We start from the raw sequence: 20004 nt of genomic DNA, 5'->3' as shown, positions 1-20004 counted from the left end.
GTTTGTAATTTATTCTGCAACGTACGGACTTAAGACACATGGTGAAGAGTAATTTAACAAAGAGAACTTAGTACAGCAGGGGGAAGAGAGAGAAAAAACATCCAGAAATGGGGCTCCTGGAAACAAATGGACAAAGTGAATACTTCAAGGATTCAGAAAATTAAATACTTAAATCAAGTAATGTAATCATAATCAATTATTAGACACACATTCTCCAAATTATATTCTTCGCTTGCAAAATTTATTACTGGTCATATTCACAAGTTACGGTGTTAACAGTTGCATGTATAGTTAGCATTCTTGGAGTGTAGATACCTGCTCTTTCATTAATTTAAAACAACATTCCTGTACTAATGGTACTAACACCTATCTGATAATCCATTTACAATGAGATTGGGCAAAAAATGGGAATTGTTTCTCCACTGAACAACCTTACACTCATACAATATGTGGCATTTGTTCACCTGTAAAATAGAGAGATTTCTCTGATACAAAGACAAAGTCCTCTTGTCTATAGAATCAATATTTTGGAACCTTACATGTCCTGAATTACTACAATTTTATAAATCTAAAAATTCATATTTGTAAATTAAGACTAGTAGATTTTACAGTTCTGCTAAAAATGTGAATATTTTTCATACCCTTATTTTCAAGCTTTAGTTAAAAAGCTATGCTTTAACAAGTTTGAATACTGTTCTCTCTTAAAAAGAATCAGTTAAAGCTACTGAATGTATTTTTAATCTTTCCTATCCTATAGTCTCTTCCTCAGACATCAAATGTGTGCTTACTTTTCCTTGTATATGTTAATAGTAACCAGTATTTTTTAAAAAATCTAACATTCTAAGCAAATTTTGAATGGTCTAGTCTAAAAATATAAACATCTCAGAACTACTAAATCAAATTGTTCCTTGAGATTACAGAACTATAGAGTAAAAGATGGCTGCCCTTTTTCTGTGGGGATGTATTTGAGTAGTTCTGATGAAATCCTATTTCATACAAACTTAGTAGTTATAAGGTTATCAGAGCCAGGTGACCAAACTAATTTCATGTATTTGTTTTCCTGTTACAGTGATCTCTACCTCTAAGAGTGCCAGATACTTTATTATCTTAATTATTGGAGATTTTTACCTCATACTTTTCATTTAATCTTAAGTCTTGTCTACACAAGGAAGTTGCAATTAAAATGTGGTTTATTTTGACTTAGCTTAAACTGACCCCTAATCGATTTAAGCTGAATTGAAAGAAGCAGGGTTTAAACCAAATTAAAGGTGTCCATGCAGCCTTTGGCACCCGTTTAACTAAATTTGGTTTTAAATAACACCTTTAGTTAAAGTGGGGCAATTTTTTATCATGTAGACAAGTCCTGAGGTTACTGGAGCTAGAATTCCTAGCCTATTCATGTAACTGAAGTCAGAATTTGCTTAGGTTTATAACCTATTGGTGGTGGAGTAACATGATGTCATTGAACTCATCCTCTTTTTGTATTTAATAGAATAATGTGACTATGACTACAGACATTTCCATTTAATTGCAGTAATTGTTTATAGCTTAATGCTTACCATTCAGTATCTGATTTTTAAATAAAACTACTAATCGTTTTCTATGATTCTCAGACACTTTTCTGTTTGAGTATTGCTCGGGGTGGGGTGGAGGGGTTGTGTTATGCGGAATTAATTTAGTGCTGCATTTAGAGCAGTACACTTTGAGTAGTGAAACAGGTTTACTAAAAATATTTCTTAGGATTAAATATGCTTTTAAATTATTGTCTGAAAACTATACATTTTAAATTGCAGTGTGTTCTATGTTACCAGCTTTTTATGTTATTGCATGTCTTTACTACTCTTCCACTAGGATTTGGAAGTAGCTCTGCTTTTGGAAGCACTGCCACAGGCGCACCATCATTTGGATTTGGAACTACAAATAAACCCTCAGGAAGTCTTAGTGCAGGTTTGCATTTATCTGAATTCAAATTTGTCTTAAAAGTACAAATGCATAATCCAACTGCAGGTTTCACTTTAAAAAAACTAATTGAAAACAAGATCATGTATATGCTTAAAGTTGGTTTTTCAATAAAACTCTTGAAAAATGTTATTTTAACTAAAATATTTAAACTAAATTGATTATTTTAGAGGGGGGGGAAATCAACCCCTAAAATACCCCTTTTGGGATGCTGTCTCCCTAAAAGGGAACTACTGATTTCAATAAATGATGGCTCCAGTTTTACTAATAATTTACAGTTTTAAAAAAAAAATCACATCAGATGTAGTTTGAGGCAGAGAAGACACGGTTTGCTATTTGAATACAAGGAAAAGGTAGACTTTTTAAGGTTATTTTAAGTTTTGTTGTTTTCTAAAATGTGTTCTGCTTAATTCACCAGTAGTTAGGTGCTCTTATTTTTTTAATCAGAATTTACCTTACAATAACTAAACGTTAAGGATACCTTTGTAAAACTAAATACTTACATTTTATATGCAGAAAGACAAATTATATATGCAATTGTCAGTTTGTACGTTCATAATTCCTATATATAAATTAAGGATTTTATTTTGAAAACTTGTCTCATTCTGAGCCCTCTCCTGTAGTTCAACATTTGAATGCATTTTTTATTTCATACCTCTGTCAGTTTGGCAACTTCCTGCTTATTACTCATTTCATTCTTAATCTTTTGTTAGTGATAAAATAGATGGAGAATCTTGGTCCCATTACTCCCAAACTTTGGGTATTTGAAATCTGACTCTTTCATTTGGCACCCATGTCTAATTTTCTAATTAGCTTTAGTTATTAGAACATATGTTTATCATAGCTTGTGCTTTCTAGAAAATTAGAATAGATGTCTGCCTTCCAGGATTGGTTTATGATAGTATTTTTATTTGTTTTTACTTTTGTTTTTCTAATTACAACTATTTCTAAAAAAACAAGGGTTTTCAGTAATGCTGAAATAATGTTGCTGATTTTTCCTGTGGACTCCTCTGGCTCATATTAATTTATGTATTACATCAAATAAGGACTGCATTAATTTTGGCCTCTAGTGTGTAGCATCGATACTTTTTCTTAGTTTAGGATGATTCTTCTTTCAAATGAGGCCTAAAGAATGCTTTAGTTTAAAACAGCACATTACAAAATGGAAATAAATGTTTGCTTGATTTGGGTGGCTAATGCTCATGAATGCGTAACATCCTGGTAAAGTGCATGTCGTCTTTGTTAGTAAAATCTGCATATTGCAAAACTGGAATGCTAGCCTTCTTCGTGTTTGGCAACAAATGCATATTTTTATATAATGTTCAAATCTTTTTACTTTTATGATAATTAAATTTTCTTACAGGTGCCTGCTGCTTGAACTACATTAAGCCAAAAATAAGTTATTTGCCAATTTTTCATGTATTAATGATAAAAATGTCAAGTTCTTCTTTGAATGATTGCACATGTGCATTCCACCCTAGGAGTGTACGTGCGTCAAGAGCAGTTGCTGGAAATGTTTCCCTCAATGGTACCCATTGGGGTGGCTCAAGCATTCTCTGGTGCTCCATGCTTATAGCGCTGATATAAAGTGCCCAGCCAGCCTCATGCCCTTTCAGTTCCTTCTTACCACCTGTGATGGTCACTGGGACTGCTATCCTTGCTTTGGCAAATTCTCTGTGGTCTTCTTTTTCTTATATTTATACATAGTTCATAGACTCATAGAATTGTAGGACTAGAAGGGGCCTGCAGAGGTCTTCTAGTCCAGTCCCCTGCACTCAAGGCAGGGCTAAGTATTATCTAGACCATCCCTGACATCCATTATCTCCTTGCTAGATCCCAGGGACTGGTATGCTGCACTCAATTAAAGAGATGCCTTTTTACATATATCAATATACCAATATGTCATTAGGTTCCTCAGATTTGTAATGAACCCTCCCATTCGGCCTATCTGCAGCTACATGGATGTTTACAAAATGTCTGGCAGTAGTGATAGCCTTCCTGAGGAGGTTAGGGGTGCAGGTCTAACCTTATCTAGACCACTGGCTAGTCAAGGCTGGTCCAGGGCTCCAGAAGTGTCTAGCATTCAGCTTACACAGTCAACATTCGAGGCCCGAAACCTTCTGATAAATGAGGAGCAATCTGTCCTTGCACTGGCGCAGAGGTTAGAGTTTATTGGAGTGGTGTTCGACTCTACTCAGGCCAGAGCCTACCTCCCAGAGGGTTGTTTCCAGACAATCCCATCCCTGATGATTCACCTCAAGGGTCGTCCAGTCACAACAGCCCAAAATTGTCTGAGACTTTTAGATCACATGGCCTTGTGCACATATGTGATACAACAGGCAAGGCTGCACCTCACACCCCTCCAGACGTGGCAGGCCTCAGTGTACTCACCAAACCATTGTCATCTGGACTTCGTACTCATAGTACCTCAGTGGGTCCTCATCTCCCTCAATTGGTGGTTGGATCTGTTCACTATTTGTTTGTACAGGTGTTCCCTTTATACGGGCTTTTGTCTCTGGAGGAACTTTCATTCCACATCAGTGCCAGGGAACTCAGAGCAGTCTACCTGGCCTGTCAGGCTTTCCTGCCACACGTTATGGGCAGAAATTTATTTGTTCTTATGGACAGCACTGCAGCCATGTTTTATCTCAACAGGCAAGGAGGAGCTTGCTCTTCCCTCCTATATCAGGAAGCGATTCAGCTATAGAAATTTTGCAGAGCCCACTCAATCTGTCTTGTGGCCTCGTACCTTCTGGGAACGCAAAAAGACCTGACACATCACCTCAGCGGGACTTTATCCAGTCACCACGACTAGTCCTTTCGCCAAGACGTGGCCAGGGACATTTTCCAGCAGTGGAGGACTCCTCAGAGAGGTCTGTTTGCAACCTGGTACAACAGAAAGTGTCACCAGTTCTGCTCCCAGTGAGGTCACAGTCCAAGTTTTATCATGGATGCCTTTTTGATATCATGGACAGGACATCTTTATTATGCTTTTCCCTCTATCCTGCTCATGCACAGAGTACTGGTAAAGATGACCTAGGACCAGGTCCGAGTTCTTCTGATAGCCCCATCAACACTGATTCTCCACTCTGCTAGGCCTCTCAGTGATGACCCCATCCTGCTTCCGTTACACCTGGACCTGATCTCTAAGGACAACAATCGACTGCTCCATCTGAACCTGAGCTCCCTTCACCTAACAGCCTGAAAGTTCCATGGCTAAATCCGAGAGAGCAGGCCTGCCCATAGCAAGTTCATCAGGTCCTATTAGGTAGTGGAAAGAGCTCCACCAGGGATACTTACTTTTCAGAGTGGAAGCAGTCCTCTATCTGGGCATCCCAATCCAGGGATTCACCCACACAGTCATCCTTACAAGAAATTCTTGAATATCTATTGTACCTGAAGCAGCGAGGCTTATCTATTTCCTCTGTCAAGATTCACCTTGCAGCAAAATCGGCTTTCCACTATTGGGTGGATAACCGGTCAATGTTTTCAAATGACATGTCTGTTTGATTCCTCAAGGGCCTGCAAAGTTTATACCCTCAAGTAAGAGAGCTTGTTCTTCCCCGGGACCTGAACTTGATCTATCAAAGCTTATGGGACCACAGTTTGAATCTTGGGCAACTTACTCTTTGTTATATATGTCCTGGAAAGTGGTTTTCTTAGTGGCCATCACTTTGGCCAGAAGGGTCTCGGATCTCCATGTTCTCACATCAGAACCTCTGTACACAGTCTTCTTTAAGGATAAGATGCATTTATGTCCTCATCCAGTTTCATCCCAAAAGTGGTTTAGCAATTTCATAGCAATCTACCTACCTTACCTGTCTTTTACCCAAACCACATGTAAATAGGGAGGAACCACATCTTCACTCATTGGATGTTAGATGCTCTATGTCACTTTCTACACAGAAAGGACTAAACTGTTCCAATAATTTACCCAACTGTTTGTAGCTGTATCTAATATGATGAAGAGTCTCCCAGTCTCTTCACAGACAGTTTCATCCTGGATCACCTCATACATTCATACTTGTTGTTACCAGGCAGGTGTTCTGCCACTAGCTTACCTGACTGCCCATTCCACACGGTTGCAAGCATCAGCAACAGCATTCCAGTCACAGATCCCTACTCAGGATATTTGCAAAGTAGTGACCTGGTCATCGGTGCACACATTCTCCTCCCATTATACCATCACTCAGGAGTCCAGGGATGATGCCAAATTTGGTCGAGCTGTCCTGCAGTTAGTATGTCCATGAATTCTGATCCCTCCACCCATTCAACTGCTTTGGCGTCGCCTAGAGTGGAATGCACATGTGTAATCACTCGAAGAAAAAACAGTTATTAACTTTCTGTAACTGTTACTCTTCAACATAAATTGCACATGTCCATTCCACGATCCACCCTCCTGTCCTTCTGCATTGGAGTTTTCCAGAAAGAACAAACTGAGAGGCTGCAGAGTTGGCTGGGCACTTTATAATGGTGCTATAGGTGCATGGCACCAGAGGGCATTCGAGCTGCCCTGGTGGGTACCACTGAGGGAAAACTTCCAGTGAGTGTGCTCAGGGCATGCACACACATGGAATGGACATGTGCAACACAACTCACAAAAGCAACAGTTACAGAAGATTAGTAACCTTTTTTCCCATTGAATTATTACTAAGTGCAAAACTTGCTTAGTCTTCTTCATAAGCAACGTTGTTACTCTACTATTAAACATTTTTAAATGAATGGTATAAAAGGCTTAAGACATGCAGTACTTTAAAGTTTTGTGTTACAAAGCGGAAGTGTTCATTAAAACCCTGATTCGACAAGGAACTGAAACATATGCCTAACTTTAAGCATGTGTTCGAAAGCATTTCTGAACTGGGAGATCAATAAGGAAATGTTAGGAATCACTTAAACCATATTGCAAATCTAAACAATATCATTTAAATTGAAGAGATTATATGGAAATCAAATCTCCAGATAACTTTGATAGTGTATAAATTACATTAATCCTTGCCTGTGTAAAATGGCCTCTGGATTGAATGTGATTTTACAGTATAGATTTACTTTATGGAGTAACTGGGCTTGGATACACTTATTAAAAAAAATAATAGAATCTGTCATTTAAGTCAATCCTCTTCCGCTGGCACTGTTTGCAGTACTTCAGCACTGAGACCATTGTTTTGTAGAACCTTGCAATTGTCCTAGGTAATGAGAACTGTATTGTGTTTCTGCAGCTTTTTCTTAAATCAGAGTCAGTAGAGTGGTTTGGGTCTAGGGGAGCACGTATATGCCATTATTGCAGCTCTTGATTTAGCCTTGACTCCTTTTCCCTAAGATGTTACTATAAATTTTGCTGCAAGGGAGAAGGGATGGCGGGGGAGGGGAGCATGGCGACCACAGTAAATATCTGCGGGCCGTGTGTTTTGAGATCCCGATCTTGGGGTTAATCCTTGTTCCTAAATCCCAGTCATGCAGTGCCCCTGCCGGCCAGCACACAGCATCCCAGGTCAGTACTGGGAAGAAGTCCACAGCACTGTCAGGCAATAATATATGACCATTAAAGACTACCTCCATATTGGTTACCGCCATGGCACTGAAGACTGGTATTGCCTTCTCAAGGCAATGAATATCTAAACAGACAAATATTACTCCCAACACCAATCCCACTCTGTCCAAAGGAGATATTCAAAAACTCATTCTCCTCTGGGACTGGAGGACTGCGCCCAAAGACAAATGACACCAACTCAATTTCTGGCTCAGTACTGAAAAGGTACAGGGCACCTTCTGTGCTTACTCATGACAATGCTGGAAGCTGTCAACATTGGCACTCCCAATAGAAGCCTTAATTAATGGTTAAAGGTAGAAGCTAAGTCTCTGGCACCACATTCCACATCAATGTCACTACGGTGGGCACTCGTACACACCTCTGGTCTCTTGGTACTGAGTCCTCCTCAAGATCAGTGCCACTTTTTGAGAAAGTTTCTCTGTGTCTCCTTCGCTACGGAACATCTTCATTCTGCTGTCTAGCAGTTTCAGTCACGGAGACCTGGAGAAGGCCTTGCTCTACAAACCAGGGAGCTCACGTCAGAGCCTTGACTCATCCACCTCAGGCATGGCAATGGTCTGATCATTGTTACCAGAGCCAGGTGGATCCCTGTTGGTCCTATTGGGCATACTGAGGACCTCCATCTAGAGTATCCAGGAGCTGGTCTCCATCTTACTACTCAATAAAACACAGGCCGTGGTCCCTTTCTGTACCACACCTCCATCTGTAGACCGGGAGAAGCAAGAATAGCATTCACAGGAGAAACAGTCGGGTCCAGAGCCCTCTGAGCAACACTTTTCATCCTCTGAGACCAGTCATTATCTTCTCTCAGTGAAACACTCTTGTTTCCTGTATCAGTCCCAGGTGATTTTAGAGCCTTCCAGAGGCTGCTTTCTCATACAGCTGAGATCCTCAAAATAGAGACTTTAATAATTTAAGAAGACGCACCCAAGCTTTCGGATATGCTGCATCCTTCTGCTCCTGCCAGAATAGCACTGTCAATTAATGAGGGCATCTTAGAACCAGCTAAGACTCTATCAGGTGTCAACAACTTTGCTTCATACTGCTTAAAGAGTGGAAAAGGAGTATCAGTTACCCCAAAAGGGACAATTTTATAACCACTCAATTCCAGGTTCATTAATGGTCCCTCTTTTGCCCACAAGAAATCTAAACCCTCCAAAAGATGAAGAACCAAATAAACTAGACCTTTTTGGAAGAAAGGCTTATTTGTCAGTGTCACCTCAGCCACGAATATGAACCTATCAAGTCGTCTTTGCAAAACCCTGTCCCACATCAGATAACTCCTGACGACTCCAGAGAAGAGTTGAAAACCATCATTGCTGAAGCTCACCAGTGATGCCTTACACACCCTAAAGCCTCCAGGGCCACATTTTGCTCATTGAGCATCCTGTGCCTCAGCCCCAAATGACAGGCCCTTTAAGATACTAAGAGCAGTCTCAATAGAAGACCCTTACTTACCCTAGCAACAGTCTTCTGAGTAACTACCCAGAAAGAAACCAAGGTTCTCTCAGAGGAGCTAATCTTTCTTGGTCTTTGATCAGTCGTAGTCTGCTTCCAGACTGCAGGTATGACACAAGGGTTGAAAACCACAACAAAATCAGGCAAGAGCCATCCCCAGATCCTGCCTTCAGATGCTGATTTGCTTTCTTCCATCAGGCTTGTACTGCAGTTACAACTGACCAATGGGTGCTGGAAGGGGTCTCATATGGTGCTCCATCCAGTTTGTTTCCTTGCCCCATTATCCTTCCCCCTCCTTCTTCATGAATCCTTCTTACAAAAAGCTAAAAAATGGCTTCCCTGCTTTGCTTGTGAGCCAAAGAGGAGGTACCTCTAGAGTTCAGGGGAAGAGTTTTCTGCACTTGATATTTTTGTTTCAAAACAAAAAAGGGTATCTTTGTCCTATCCTAGACTTGAGAGGACTAAACAACATATCCACTGTCTCCAATTTAGGATAGGAATGCTTACCTTCATCATCCCTTTCCTAGGCTCAGGACTGGTTTGTGGCTCTCAATCTCCAAGACTCATACTTCCATACTGCAATTCATGTAGTTTACAGGAAATATCTACAATTTGCAGTAAGTCCCAGTCATTACCAATGGAATGTTCTACTGTTTGGTCTTTCCAGAGCAGCGACAGTTTTCACAAAGTGCCTGGGAATAGGGACAGCACAGCTGAGGAGATGATGAGGCATTCACATCTACTCATATTTAGAATGATTGCTTGATCAAAGACAGGTCTCATCAGGAAGTCACCACAGCCTGGATCTATGTCCTTTGCCTTTTCAGACAGCTGGACCTCCACTGAGAATTTTTATGAGAAACTATCTCTTATCCCATCACAAACAATAAAATTTACAGGTGCCTTAGTCAATTCCAAATCATTAAAGGCATATCTTCCAACAACAGAGTTCTGTCTATCCAAATGACCATTACCAGTATCAAAACAAATCCATCAACTGCAAAAAGAAACTGCCTCAAACTTATTGGCCACATGTCAGTTTGGTATGTATGGGACACCACTAGCCAAACTTTATCTATGCCCATTACAGAGCTGGCTTAAGTCTGTTTATAACCCCAGGAGAACTCAAATGGGTATGTAAGTTATGGTCCCTGCTCACATTTTAACAGAACTGAATGGAAGGTCAGACCTCAAGAGCATTCCACCCTTCCTCCTACAAAGATACTGATCACAGATGCATCAAGAACAGGTGGGGGCATGTCTTGGCCAACTCCACGTACAAGGAACTTGGTCCCTGAAAAGTATGACTCCACCCATATACGTTTTAGAATTACGAGCAGTCAGATTAGCGTGCATTGCATTCATACCTATTTTACAGAATTCCACGATTCAGATTCTCAGAGACAGTACCATCAGCAATACATTTATATAAAACTAGCAAAGAGGTTCTTGCTTATCACTCCTGTGTCAGGAGGCAATGAAAGTTATGGACATGGTGCCAACAGCGGATAACCCAAGTAACTCTTCATCTTCTAGGAGTTGGCAGTGATTGAGGAGACCTCCTAATCAGCCAATCCATTACCAACCAAAAATGATCTCTGAAGAACTCCATCATGTCAAATATTCCCATTGGTGAAATACCCATTATAGACTTGTCATCAAACAGCACATAGTGTCCAGCCTTTTGCTGCAAGGGAGACATGAGCCCAGGATTCTAAGACACTTTTCGTGTACCATGGGATCAAAGACTCATGTTTTCACGCATTACTTTGATAATCAAAGTGATGTGCAAAATTCATACAGATCCCGATAGCTCCATATTGGCTGAGACGATTCAGGCTAACAGATCTCCTCAAGACTTTTATTCAGCATTCAATACCACTTTCAGACCATCCAAACATAATATCACAGAATCAAGGTCAAATACTAAATCCAGACCTGAAATTGTTACATCTGACAGCCTGAATATTGCTGGTTGAGTGCTATTGATTTACTGTTCTCTACAAGTACAGAAGATCCCACTGCAAAGCAGAAAGCATTCCCCAAGTAAAATGTATTCCTGTAAATGGAAAAGATTTTCAATTTGGGCAGCCCCACGCAACCTTGACTTAATGGAGGCTCCTATACCTAAAGTCCTTGATTATACTTTGTATTTGAAACACTTTGGACTCTTAGTTCAGATATGGTCTACCTTACAGTGAGCTTAGCATGCCTTTCTCCAGTACAGTCATGTTTATTTTCTCTCCCTTGCCCCCCCTTTTTAAAGCGGTTACTATATACTTACCTGTTAGCTACAAAACATCTTCTGGTATGTTATTTTACTATTATTCCTACAAACCTAATGGAGATCCTCTCTCTGAATGCACTCCACACTACCTTGCTGTCAAGATGGCCTGTTTTGGTTGCCATTGCATCAACCAGGAAGATCAGTAAAATAAGACCTTTTCATGGCCAGCTCTCCTTACACAACATTAAACAGAGGTTAGATGGTGTTGAGACTTCCTGCCAAATGTATTCTCAAAGTTGTGTCAGACTTTCATTTGAATCGATATGTCAGTCTTTCCATTTTCTTTCCAAAAGCCATAGTCTTCCAGGGTGGGGGGGAAGGGTTGAAAAGGAGGAAAGAAAATCAACAACTTGGATGTTTCATGAGCATTGTTATTATCTTGATAGGGCAGAGCCCTTTAGGCAGACTCCCCATAAGTAGCACTTTTAAGGAGCACACCACTGCTTCCAGGAAGAGATCTGAATGGATAACCAGTGTATTTCAGTCTCTCACATGACTGGTACACCTCTTCCTCTAAACATCACAGCTCATTTCACTCGCGCGCAGACTGCCTCTTCTGCATGCTTCAGAAGTATCCCTACATCTGAAATCTGCAAGACAGTTATTCGAGTGATCCCTTTCCTTTTGTTACACTATGCCCATGACCTGGTCACAAGATCAGATGACAAATCTGGCAGCAAAGTGTTTCAATCACTTTTTAATCAGTGGTAGTCAGAACTCCTCTATCTCACCTTCCAGATGGGGCACTTAAAGTGAGATCCACACACATACCTGAAGAAAGGTGGGTTACTTAATCTACTGTAACTGGAGTCTTTGTGGTGGTGTCATCCATGTGCATCCCAGGACTTGCCCTTCATCGCCATTTTTTTAGAGTCCTTATTACCAGGGATTCTGAAGAAACTGAGGGCTGGTTGTGGCTGCTTTGTCCATGATGGTCTTGGATGGGGGCCACGAGGACATTGTACATTGCAGCATGGTTCAACAGATATTGCTGTTCAGAGATTGCAATATCATGCACAGGAATCATAGTCCTAGTCCTAGAGTGGGATCCACATGCATATTTCGAAGAACCACGGTTACTGTAAGATATTCTTTTCTTAAAAGAAAGATCAGTTGTGTGCACAGTGAAGGTTTTTTCACCAAATCTGCAATTATAGCAAAAAGATTGCTATCTGGTTCATCTGATAGGGTTTTGGGTTTTTTAATACATTTTGCATATGGCTTAATCCTTTTGGCAGAGTTAAATCAAACAAAAGTTTTGCTGAATACATTATTAAAGTCTAATCACATTCATGGCATTTCCTTGATCATATTTCTAATTTGATATGAAAAAGCAGTTGAATTAGGGATTAGTACTTCTCTAATTCTTACTGTTCTATATATTCATAATTTTTAAGGCCAGAAGGGTTCATTATGATCACCTAGTCTGACCTCCTGCATAACAATTTCTGCATCAAGAAGCAGGTACATGAAATATTGCAACATACGGAAATCTTCAAAATAAATCATGAGTCAAGAGTGGTATCCCAAGAGCGAGGATCTGCATAGGCAGTAACTGAATTATCATAATGAGTTACAATCAAGGTGTAGGAAATGAGTTTTATTAGTGTAACTCTTGAAGAGGCCAGTATAGCATTTGTACCTATGCATGTTTCTATTTGGCATGAAGCATCCAGGTGATGGACAAAGGTCCAAATTGAAGTGTTCACACAGTTATTTATGCACAAAAGTCTTAAAAAGTGCTGTAGGATTCATTCCTTTAGCATAAATAACTTGAAACTGAGTTTCATGATTCTTTATTTCTGATGTAAATAATTTTCAATAATAGAAGTGAGAGGACATCAAATTTGTGTAGAGCATAGATAACTTTGCAACTCAAATGAGGCATATTTTGGAAGTAAATTAGGATGTGTTTTTCCAAACCTACAGATTTTTATAGCATTGTGGCAGTGATACTGAATATGAATATGAAGATGCTTTCATTTTATGACTCTCTTTTATACTTGTAACTAGTACTGATTAAACTACTCGTTACAAATAATGCTCATTAAGGGGTTAGCTCCTTTTCTGCCTGTGAATAGCTTGTGAACCAATCCTAATTTCTGTTAATATTTCAATTATTTGTGATCTATAAATGATTTTTATCCTTTTCATGATTGTTAAATAGATTAATTCACATATTCGTTAACATGATCAATCGCACACTATCATCAGCTCCCTGAAAGTTGTTAAACAGGAGAAGGATGAATAATGAACTTCTACTATGAATTGCAGTTACAAATCATGCTAATCTTTCAGAAACTCTTTAAGATTCTCGAACACTTTCATAAATATCCAGCTATTGTCCAAATACCTATGCATAACTAATATGACCTCACAAATCTGAGTGAACAGCACTTGGTATTTTTACTTGCTTATTATTGCAAGACAGTTAGTATTTGACCAGTTCTATTTTGTAATTCTTGAACAACATTTCTCATGTTCACTTTCAGTCTAAAGGAAGATTGATGGATTTCATTTGTTTACTTTAGCAACATCTTCTGAGCTGTTCTTTGTTTTTTCCAAAGCTTGCTGTCTTTTGTGCACTAATTCAAAAGGACTTTTTGAAATAGCTAAAACTTGGCATGGATGTTTAGTGTTTACTTATTTCCNGTCTGACGAAGTGGGTATTCACCCACGAAAGCTCACGCTCCAAAATGTCTGTTAGTCTATAAGGTGCCACAGGATTCTCTGCTGCTTTTACAGCTCTCTTCCTCATATGCCACTGATCTGCTGAGAGACCACAGGCCAGTCACTTCACCTGGTCTGTGCCTCTACTTCTCCCACCCTTTGTCTGGCTTGTCTAGGTAGATTGTAAACATGCAGAGACAGGGACAGACGTGCACAGTGCCTTGCAGAGTAGGACCCCAATCTCAGCTGAGAACTCTAGATGCTACTGTAATACAGATGATAACAAAGGAAGTAACTATTACCCTATAGGGTATAGTAACTTAGATGTTACAGTGCAAGCACTGGATGCCTCTGACTCCAATGCAGCAAATCTAAAACAATGTATTAGGAATAACATAGTATTGTGGGTCCACTTTGATATCTTCAGAGTAGTGTAATTACTAGTAATTCAATAAGTAACTATCCCTGGTAAATTGGAGTGAGGGCAAATCTGAAGTTATGATTTAACTGTCTTCTGATTTTAAAATATTTTTCCTTTCCATACAAGGCTTTGGCAGCTCAACTACATCTGGGTTTAACTTCAGTAATCCTGGCATCACAGCATCAGCTGGCTTGACATTTGGGGTATCTAATCCTGCATCTACAGGTTTTGGGACAGGAGGGCAACTTCTTCAGTTGAAGAAACCTCCAGCTGGAAACAAGAGAGGGAAAAGATAGACACACTGTTGGGGAAAGGGGAAGTGAATCAGCTTTGTTCATCCTAAAAGTCTATTTTTCTAAATGGATGCAGTAATTAAATTGCATCCCAGGAGATTTATAAAATTTTGCTACGTTTCACTATTCTGAAATATGAAATGTAATCATATTGATCAACTATTTTCCTGTGAATAGAAACCCATCCATGTATTTTTATTTTGGTTCTAGTTTTAGAAATATTCTATACTGCATTATTAAAGAATCTTGTAAAACCATCTATTTAACCTAATGGTGGTGGTAGAATATTTTTTGTTAACAAGCTTTATACCTAATGGTAGTAGCAGAATATTTTTTGTTAATAAGCTTTATACCATATGAATATATGCATATTTGGTTTTTTTGTACAGATAAAATATATTCTAGTACAGATACTAGAGTTCATATCTTCTGTTCCTGGATATGGCCTTTAAATCTACTTCAGGGTGTTTCTTTGTGAATATGGATGTAAATATAAATATATATACAGTGCAGTGCACAGACTTGTGTGCATGTATTTGTATATATAATAAAAACATGTGAACTTTGCCCCATAGACAAAACTCTCCATGTTTCTTTGCTTTGTGTGTTCCCTTTTCCATGTTGTTTTAGGCTTCCACATCTCTATGCTCATAGGAATATCAAATGGTAGTCCCAGGCTGTAATATTTTTGCAGCTTGTTTTTTAAAGACGAGCTGAAATACTGTTCACTATTTTATAGTTCTGGCAAATAGTGTTTAATTGCCTGTTTGTCCTCAACATTTTCCTTTCTTCAGCTAACAATCACTCCAAAGAGGAATCTGGAGAGACTTTCAGACAAAGGTGTTGTCACAGCTGGTGTTGCCAAACAGATCTCTCCTGGGCTGGGCTTCATTTCTGAGGCTGCTAGGCTTCCGGAGGTTGCTTGGGGGCAGAGTTGTGAAGCCAGTGGTCTCGTCTCTCTGCCGGTGGTGGATGCAGACTGTGCCACTCTAATGAAAATTGTAGCTAACCATTCCAAACAGAGTTGATTCACACAGGGCTACTGGCATTGACTCCAAAAAGAGTTGCTTACCTGCCCTTAACACCCGTCGCTGCTAAGGAATAAAGTAAAACAGTATACTTTGAGGGTAAGCTATTGTAACAGTAGAAATACTGCCAGTCTTACAGGTGCAGCAAACTTCATGTTATGGCATCTTGGCACATTGGGCTGCATCTCCAGCTCAGACTGCTTTAAAACAGAAACAGCAGAAAAATCTCTTACAGAGTATATATGGAAGTTTGGAGATAAGTGTAGCTTTTAATATAGAGGTTGTTTTGTACATAATGTGCATCCAAGTGAATAGTCACATTCACTTTCACCAGGCCACCTTTTTTCTAAAACAGGTATTATGCATAATTTTCTAGTATGAAGTCAGTTGCTTTCAATTGTAAAAGTGTTGTCAAGTACTGTTTTGTATGTTCTGGAAGTAATGTCTGCATACAGCAATTACTGGCCTTTGACAAATGGGGTTTTCTGTTGTTTGTGTTCAGAAATAAGTGTATTACTTTTGAACACAGAACTTTTCACTTTTGTACACTTGTATGTTATTGCATCTAAGAGATGAGCATTTTCTTTGGGAGGCAGTTAATAGTGTGTGCGTTTTTGTTTTTTAAGGCAGAATTAAAAGCTTAAAAATCCATTTCAACTTAAACCTTTTTCAAGGGTTTGCATTGGGCTGTAATCAAAATCCTGATATTTGTATTTCTTTGTTACCGCTTTTTTTTAAAAAAAGTTAAATTTAAAATGTTGAACCACTGGACTTTCTTGTATTGTATTAATTTGTTAAACTAATTTTTTTAAACTGTGTGCTGTCTTTGTGCAACTTACCATTGTGCAAAACAATAAAAGAAATGAATGCTGTGATCCTAGTCATAATTATTTTTCTATTTGCAGAATCTGGTCCTGTCACCTTAGTTCTTTTGTATGTCATATTTAAAAAAAAAAAGCTGCAAAATCATGTTGATTTATTTTGGCTAATGTATACTTGCTCTTATTAAAAATTGAGTTTTAATCTCTGAATTAAAATCTTAGGACTTTTGTCCATAATCCTTTATCTTCTCCCGCAGCATGTGAACCCAGATGATACTATACTGCAGAGCAATGTGTGCTCTTGCCTTCTCATGAATGGGGGTTTTGCACTGTAAATTTAATTTCAAAACAGAGTGTTAATTTGCTTTGGATACTATAGTCCATTGTCAGCAATAGTTTTGAAAGCTGTAGAATTTTGGACTGCACTAAGCAAATAAGCTGCAGCATTGGCTAATTTGACAGATGCCGCTAAAACATCATGCAATAAGCAGCTGTGCCTAAGTGTCTTTTTAAAATGAAATAGTTTGAACATTTGATCTAGTCAATTTTTCTTTTAAAATAAGAGAACTACCAGAGGAGAGGAAAGGAAAGTATATAACTTTAACTGATTGAGCTCTCTACGTATATAGGGCCCGATTTGCATGTACATTAAGGCCCCTTTACACCCATTTACACTACCAGAGATCACCATTTTGTCCATGTAACTCTCACTGCAGAATAACTAACTGCCAGAGAGTAATAGAGCTACCAGTAGACTGGCCATTTCCTTAGTGTCCTTGCAGTCCTTCCATACTCCTCAGTTTGTCTCTTTCCTGTCCAGCTAGGGTCCTGCACCATGCCTGCCAAACTCCCCTGTTGTTCACTTGTGCTACCAAGCTGGCTTTTTCAGCACCAGCAGTTTTTGTGCTCCCTTGGAAATTGAGGTAGAGGAGGTGAGAGGGAGGTAGCTCTGCGCATCTTCCTTCTCACAGGGTCCTCTAGAACATAAGGCCAGCCCTTTACATATACATGTAAATCAAATATTTGTTAAAATACTAACGTATTTTGAAACTAAATTGTGTCCATATTATGTTTTTAAAATGTGGTTAATGTTATGATTATTTTAGCTTTGCTTTTTTTTATGCTTATCTCATCAGGGACAACTCTTGTACTGTTCATTTATCCCCAACCTTTCATCATACTGTATCAATATAAATAATCCAGCATTAGTAATGCCAGCTCTCCTGTGATTAGTTCTAATATCTCTATATTGAATGGCCAAATAGGAGCTTTGGGAGAAGCAGCTTCTAGGTTTTAACCTAGGAATTAAAGGCATTTACCTCCCCAGTGTATTTCTGTCTGTATTTGTAGAGTGGGAATCAGCATGACTTAGACCATGCATTGTATGCCGAGCCCCACTATAGCATAAGAGCCAGCCTAGCCTCCCTCTTCCAATGCTCCACTTCAGATTTAAAAGAACAAAAGATTTCACTGTATGGGACCAGATCATTTGTCCATCCTGTCTAGTTTTTCAAAAATTCAGCTTGAGATCATTAATTCTGAGCTTGGGGCTAAATAAATGCTGTTTAGATGTTTAAATTTTCCTTATAGCACACAGGAGGTTCTTTGTCATCCAAAATCAAACTAATATGCAAGGTAAGTTTCAGTACTACACTAAGCACAAAATAAGGATTTTAGGAATTTTATCTTTAATAAGATGTATTAAATGAACGTATTTTTTGTTGTTGTGAAAAAAGTTAATCACATAGTTGAGGAACACAAAGTAAGCAATAGATATCCTTGTTCTGGGACCATTTTTTCTGTGAAGATCTTTCTTCTTAGCATCTTCCTTCAAGGGTTGCAGCAATTTTGCAATACAATACTTCTTTCGCCAGGTGGCAGGAGACTACTATTTTTCAGTTTGCCAAAGACGTCTTATAAAGCCCTGTAAGGCATTATTGCTGCCACATAGTACATTAGCTTTTGCTTTCAGATCGTTTACACAAATAATTTCTTTTATACAATGGAATTCTGAAAATTTCAACCAGTCACGGAGGGTTGGATCAAGCTGTCCCATGTGAATCCAGTACTGGGTCCCTTTTGCTGAGAGCCCTCTCACCTACCTCTAGGAGTTCAACCCTTTTAGCCAATCACAATTACCATAAAAGGGGGCAAAGAGAGAAACCATTTGGATGTACAATTTAGATACCTAAGATAATATATCCGAGAGCCTCTAGTGATAAACAAGCACAAATCCCATGGACTTTCAGTTGAATTTATGCCCTATATCGCTTAGTTTTTTTGGAAAATTCTGCCTCTATCTGCCATTTTGAGATAGTTTTAATCATTTTCCAAAGATCAAAACAATATAGGTATGTGTTTTCTGGGCTGGCTGTTTTGATTTGTAGATTCCTGTTGGGCTCAAAGAATTCAGAATTTGTGCATATTTCTAGGAAGGTTTTTGGCTGAGAAACTTACAAGCAAAGCCTTCAATGTGCTCTGATGTTGTGTCTACCTTTAACAGCAGATACTTTGTTCTCTGACTAGCCTCAAGAACTTTTTTCTGCCATGGGACTAAAATCTCACAATCTGAATTGTTTTCCTCTGTTTCTTTTCACCTCAGGCATCCCTGTACAGCATTTACTGGGCCAGCACAAGTACAGTAACATCTTAGAAAGTAGTCAAATTGCATCCAAACTCCGGTTCTGATCAGGGACTAGTCTCTACCTGCTGTTCAAGAAATTCTCTGTTTCTCCCGTGTGTGTTTTTAATATGGCATTGTAATGTGACAGCAAGACCTGCCTCTGAATTGCTTATCTTTTATCATTGTTATGAAAGCAAGCAAGAGTGATTGGATTTTGATAACACACAGTATTAACCCAGTGTAAGCAGAAAAGGAAGCAAGGACTCAGCACTTTTTCAAGAATCAAGTAGCTAATTATTAATCTAGTAAATTCAAAATATTGTAAAACCACAGTTTGAATAAGCCATAGTTGGATAGGACCCTTAAAAGAAAAAAGTATTGGCCAAAGGTGACAAACCTGAGTGCCCAAAGCTAACTCCATATTTAGACGCCTAAGTGAAAGTGGCCTGACTTTCAAAGATGCTGAGTGCTTCTAGCTATGTTTGACCTCAGTAGGATCTGTTGCGTGAAAACCTGTCTGCCTTTATTTCAGTGCCTAAATATGCATTTAGGAGTCAAATTTAGGTATTCATGTTTGAAAGTTTTGGCTACTACTTTCAACTTCCAAATAAGGATACATTCTCTCTAGGGATCTTTATTAAAGCCAAACTTTTTTTTTCCAAGCTTTGGTATTTATACTGTCCATTCTGTCACTGTTACAAATGTGGACCCTGGCCCTCCAGCTGGATCTGTATAGGCAGACCCTGGTGCCTGCATGGAACCTCAGTAAATGAACATCTGTGAGGGAAGAAGGGTCTGTCCACACTGATCCAATTGCAGGGTCAGGGCCATAGGAGTTTCACTTAATGTTCTCTTTAAATGATCAAAGTAATCTTCAATGGCTGTGTTTCATTTAG

At 39.0% G+C, this 20004-nt stretch overlaps 1 protein-coding gene across 2 annotated transcripts in view; it reads left to right on the top strand.

The window, feature by feature from the left end:
• NUP58 (nucleoporin 58) overlaps window positions 1-16539 on the top strand; it is a 59529-nt gene extending 42990 nt beyond the window's left edge. For both annotated transcript variants that reach the window (XM_032785193.2, XM_032785194.2), the window contains exons 15-16: window positions 1852-1947; window positions 14470-16539. In XM_032785193.2, the coding sequence (XP_032641084.1) occupies window positions 1852-1947; window positions 14470-14639 (266 nt within the window). In that variant the 3' untranslated portion in view covers window positions 14640-16539. The remainder of the gene's footprint in view (window positions 1-1851; window positions 1948-14469) is intronic.
• Window positions 16540-20004: the final 3465 nt, after the last annotated feature.

This window comes from Chelonoidis abingdonii, chromosome 1 (assembly GCF_003597395.2).
Source record: "Chelonoidis abingdonii isolate Lonesome George chromosome 1, CheloAbing_2.0, whole genome shotgun sequence".
Taxonomy (NCBI): Eukaryota; Metazoa; Chordata; order Testudines; family Testudinidae; genus Chelonoidis; species Chelonoidis abingdonii.
The sequence above is the reverse complement of the archived record's forward strand: the minus strand, read 5'-3'. Positions and strand labels throughout refer to the sequence as shown.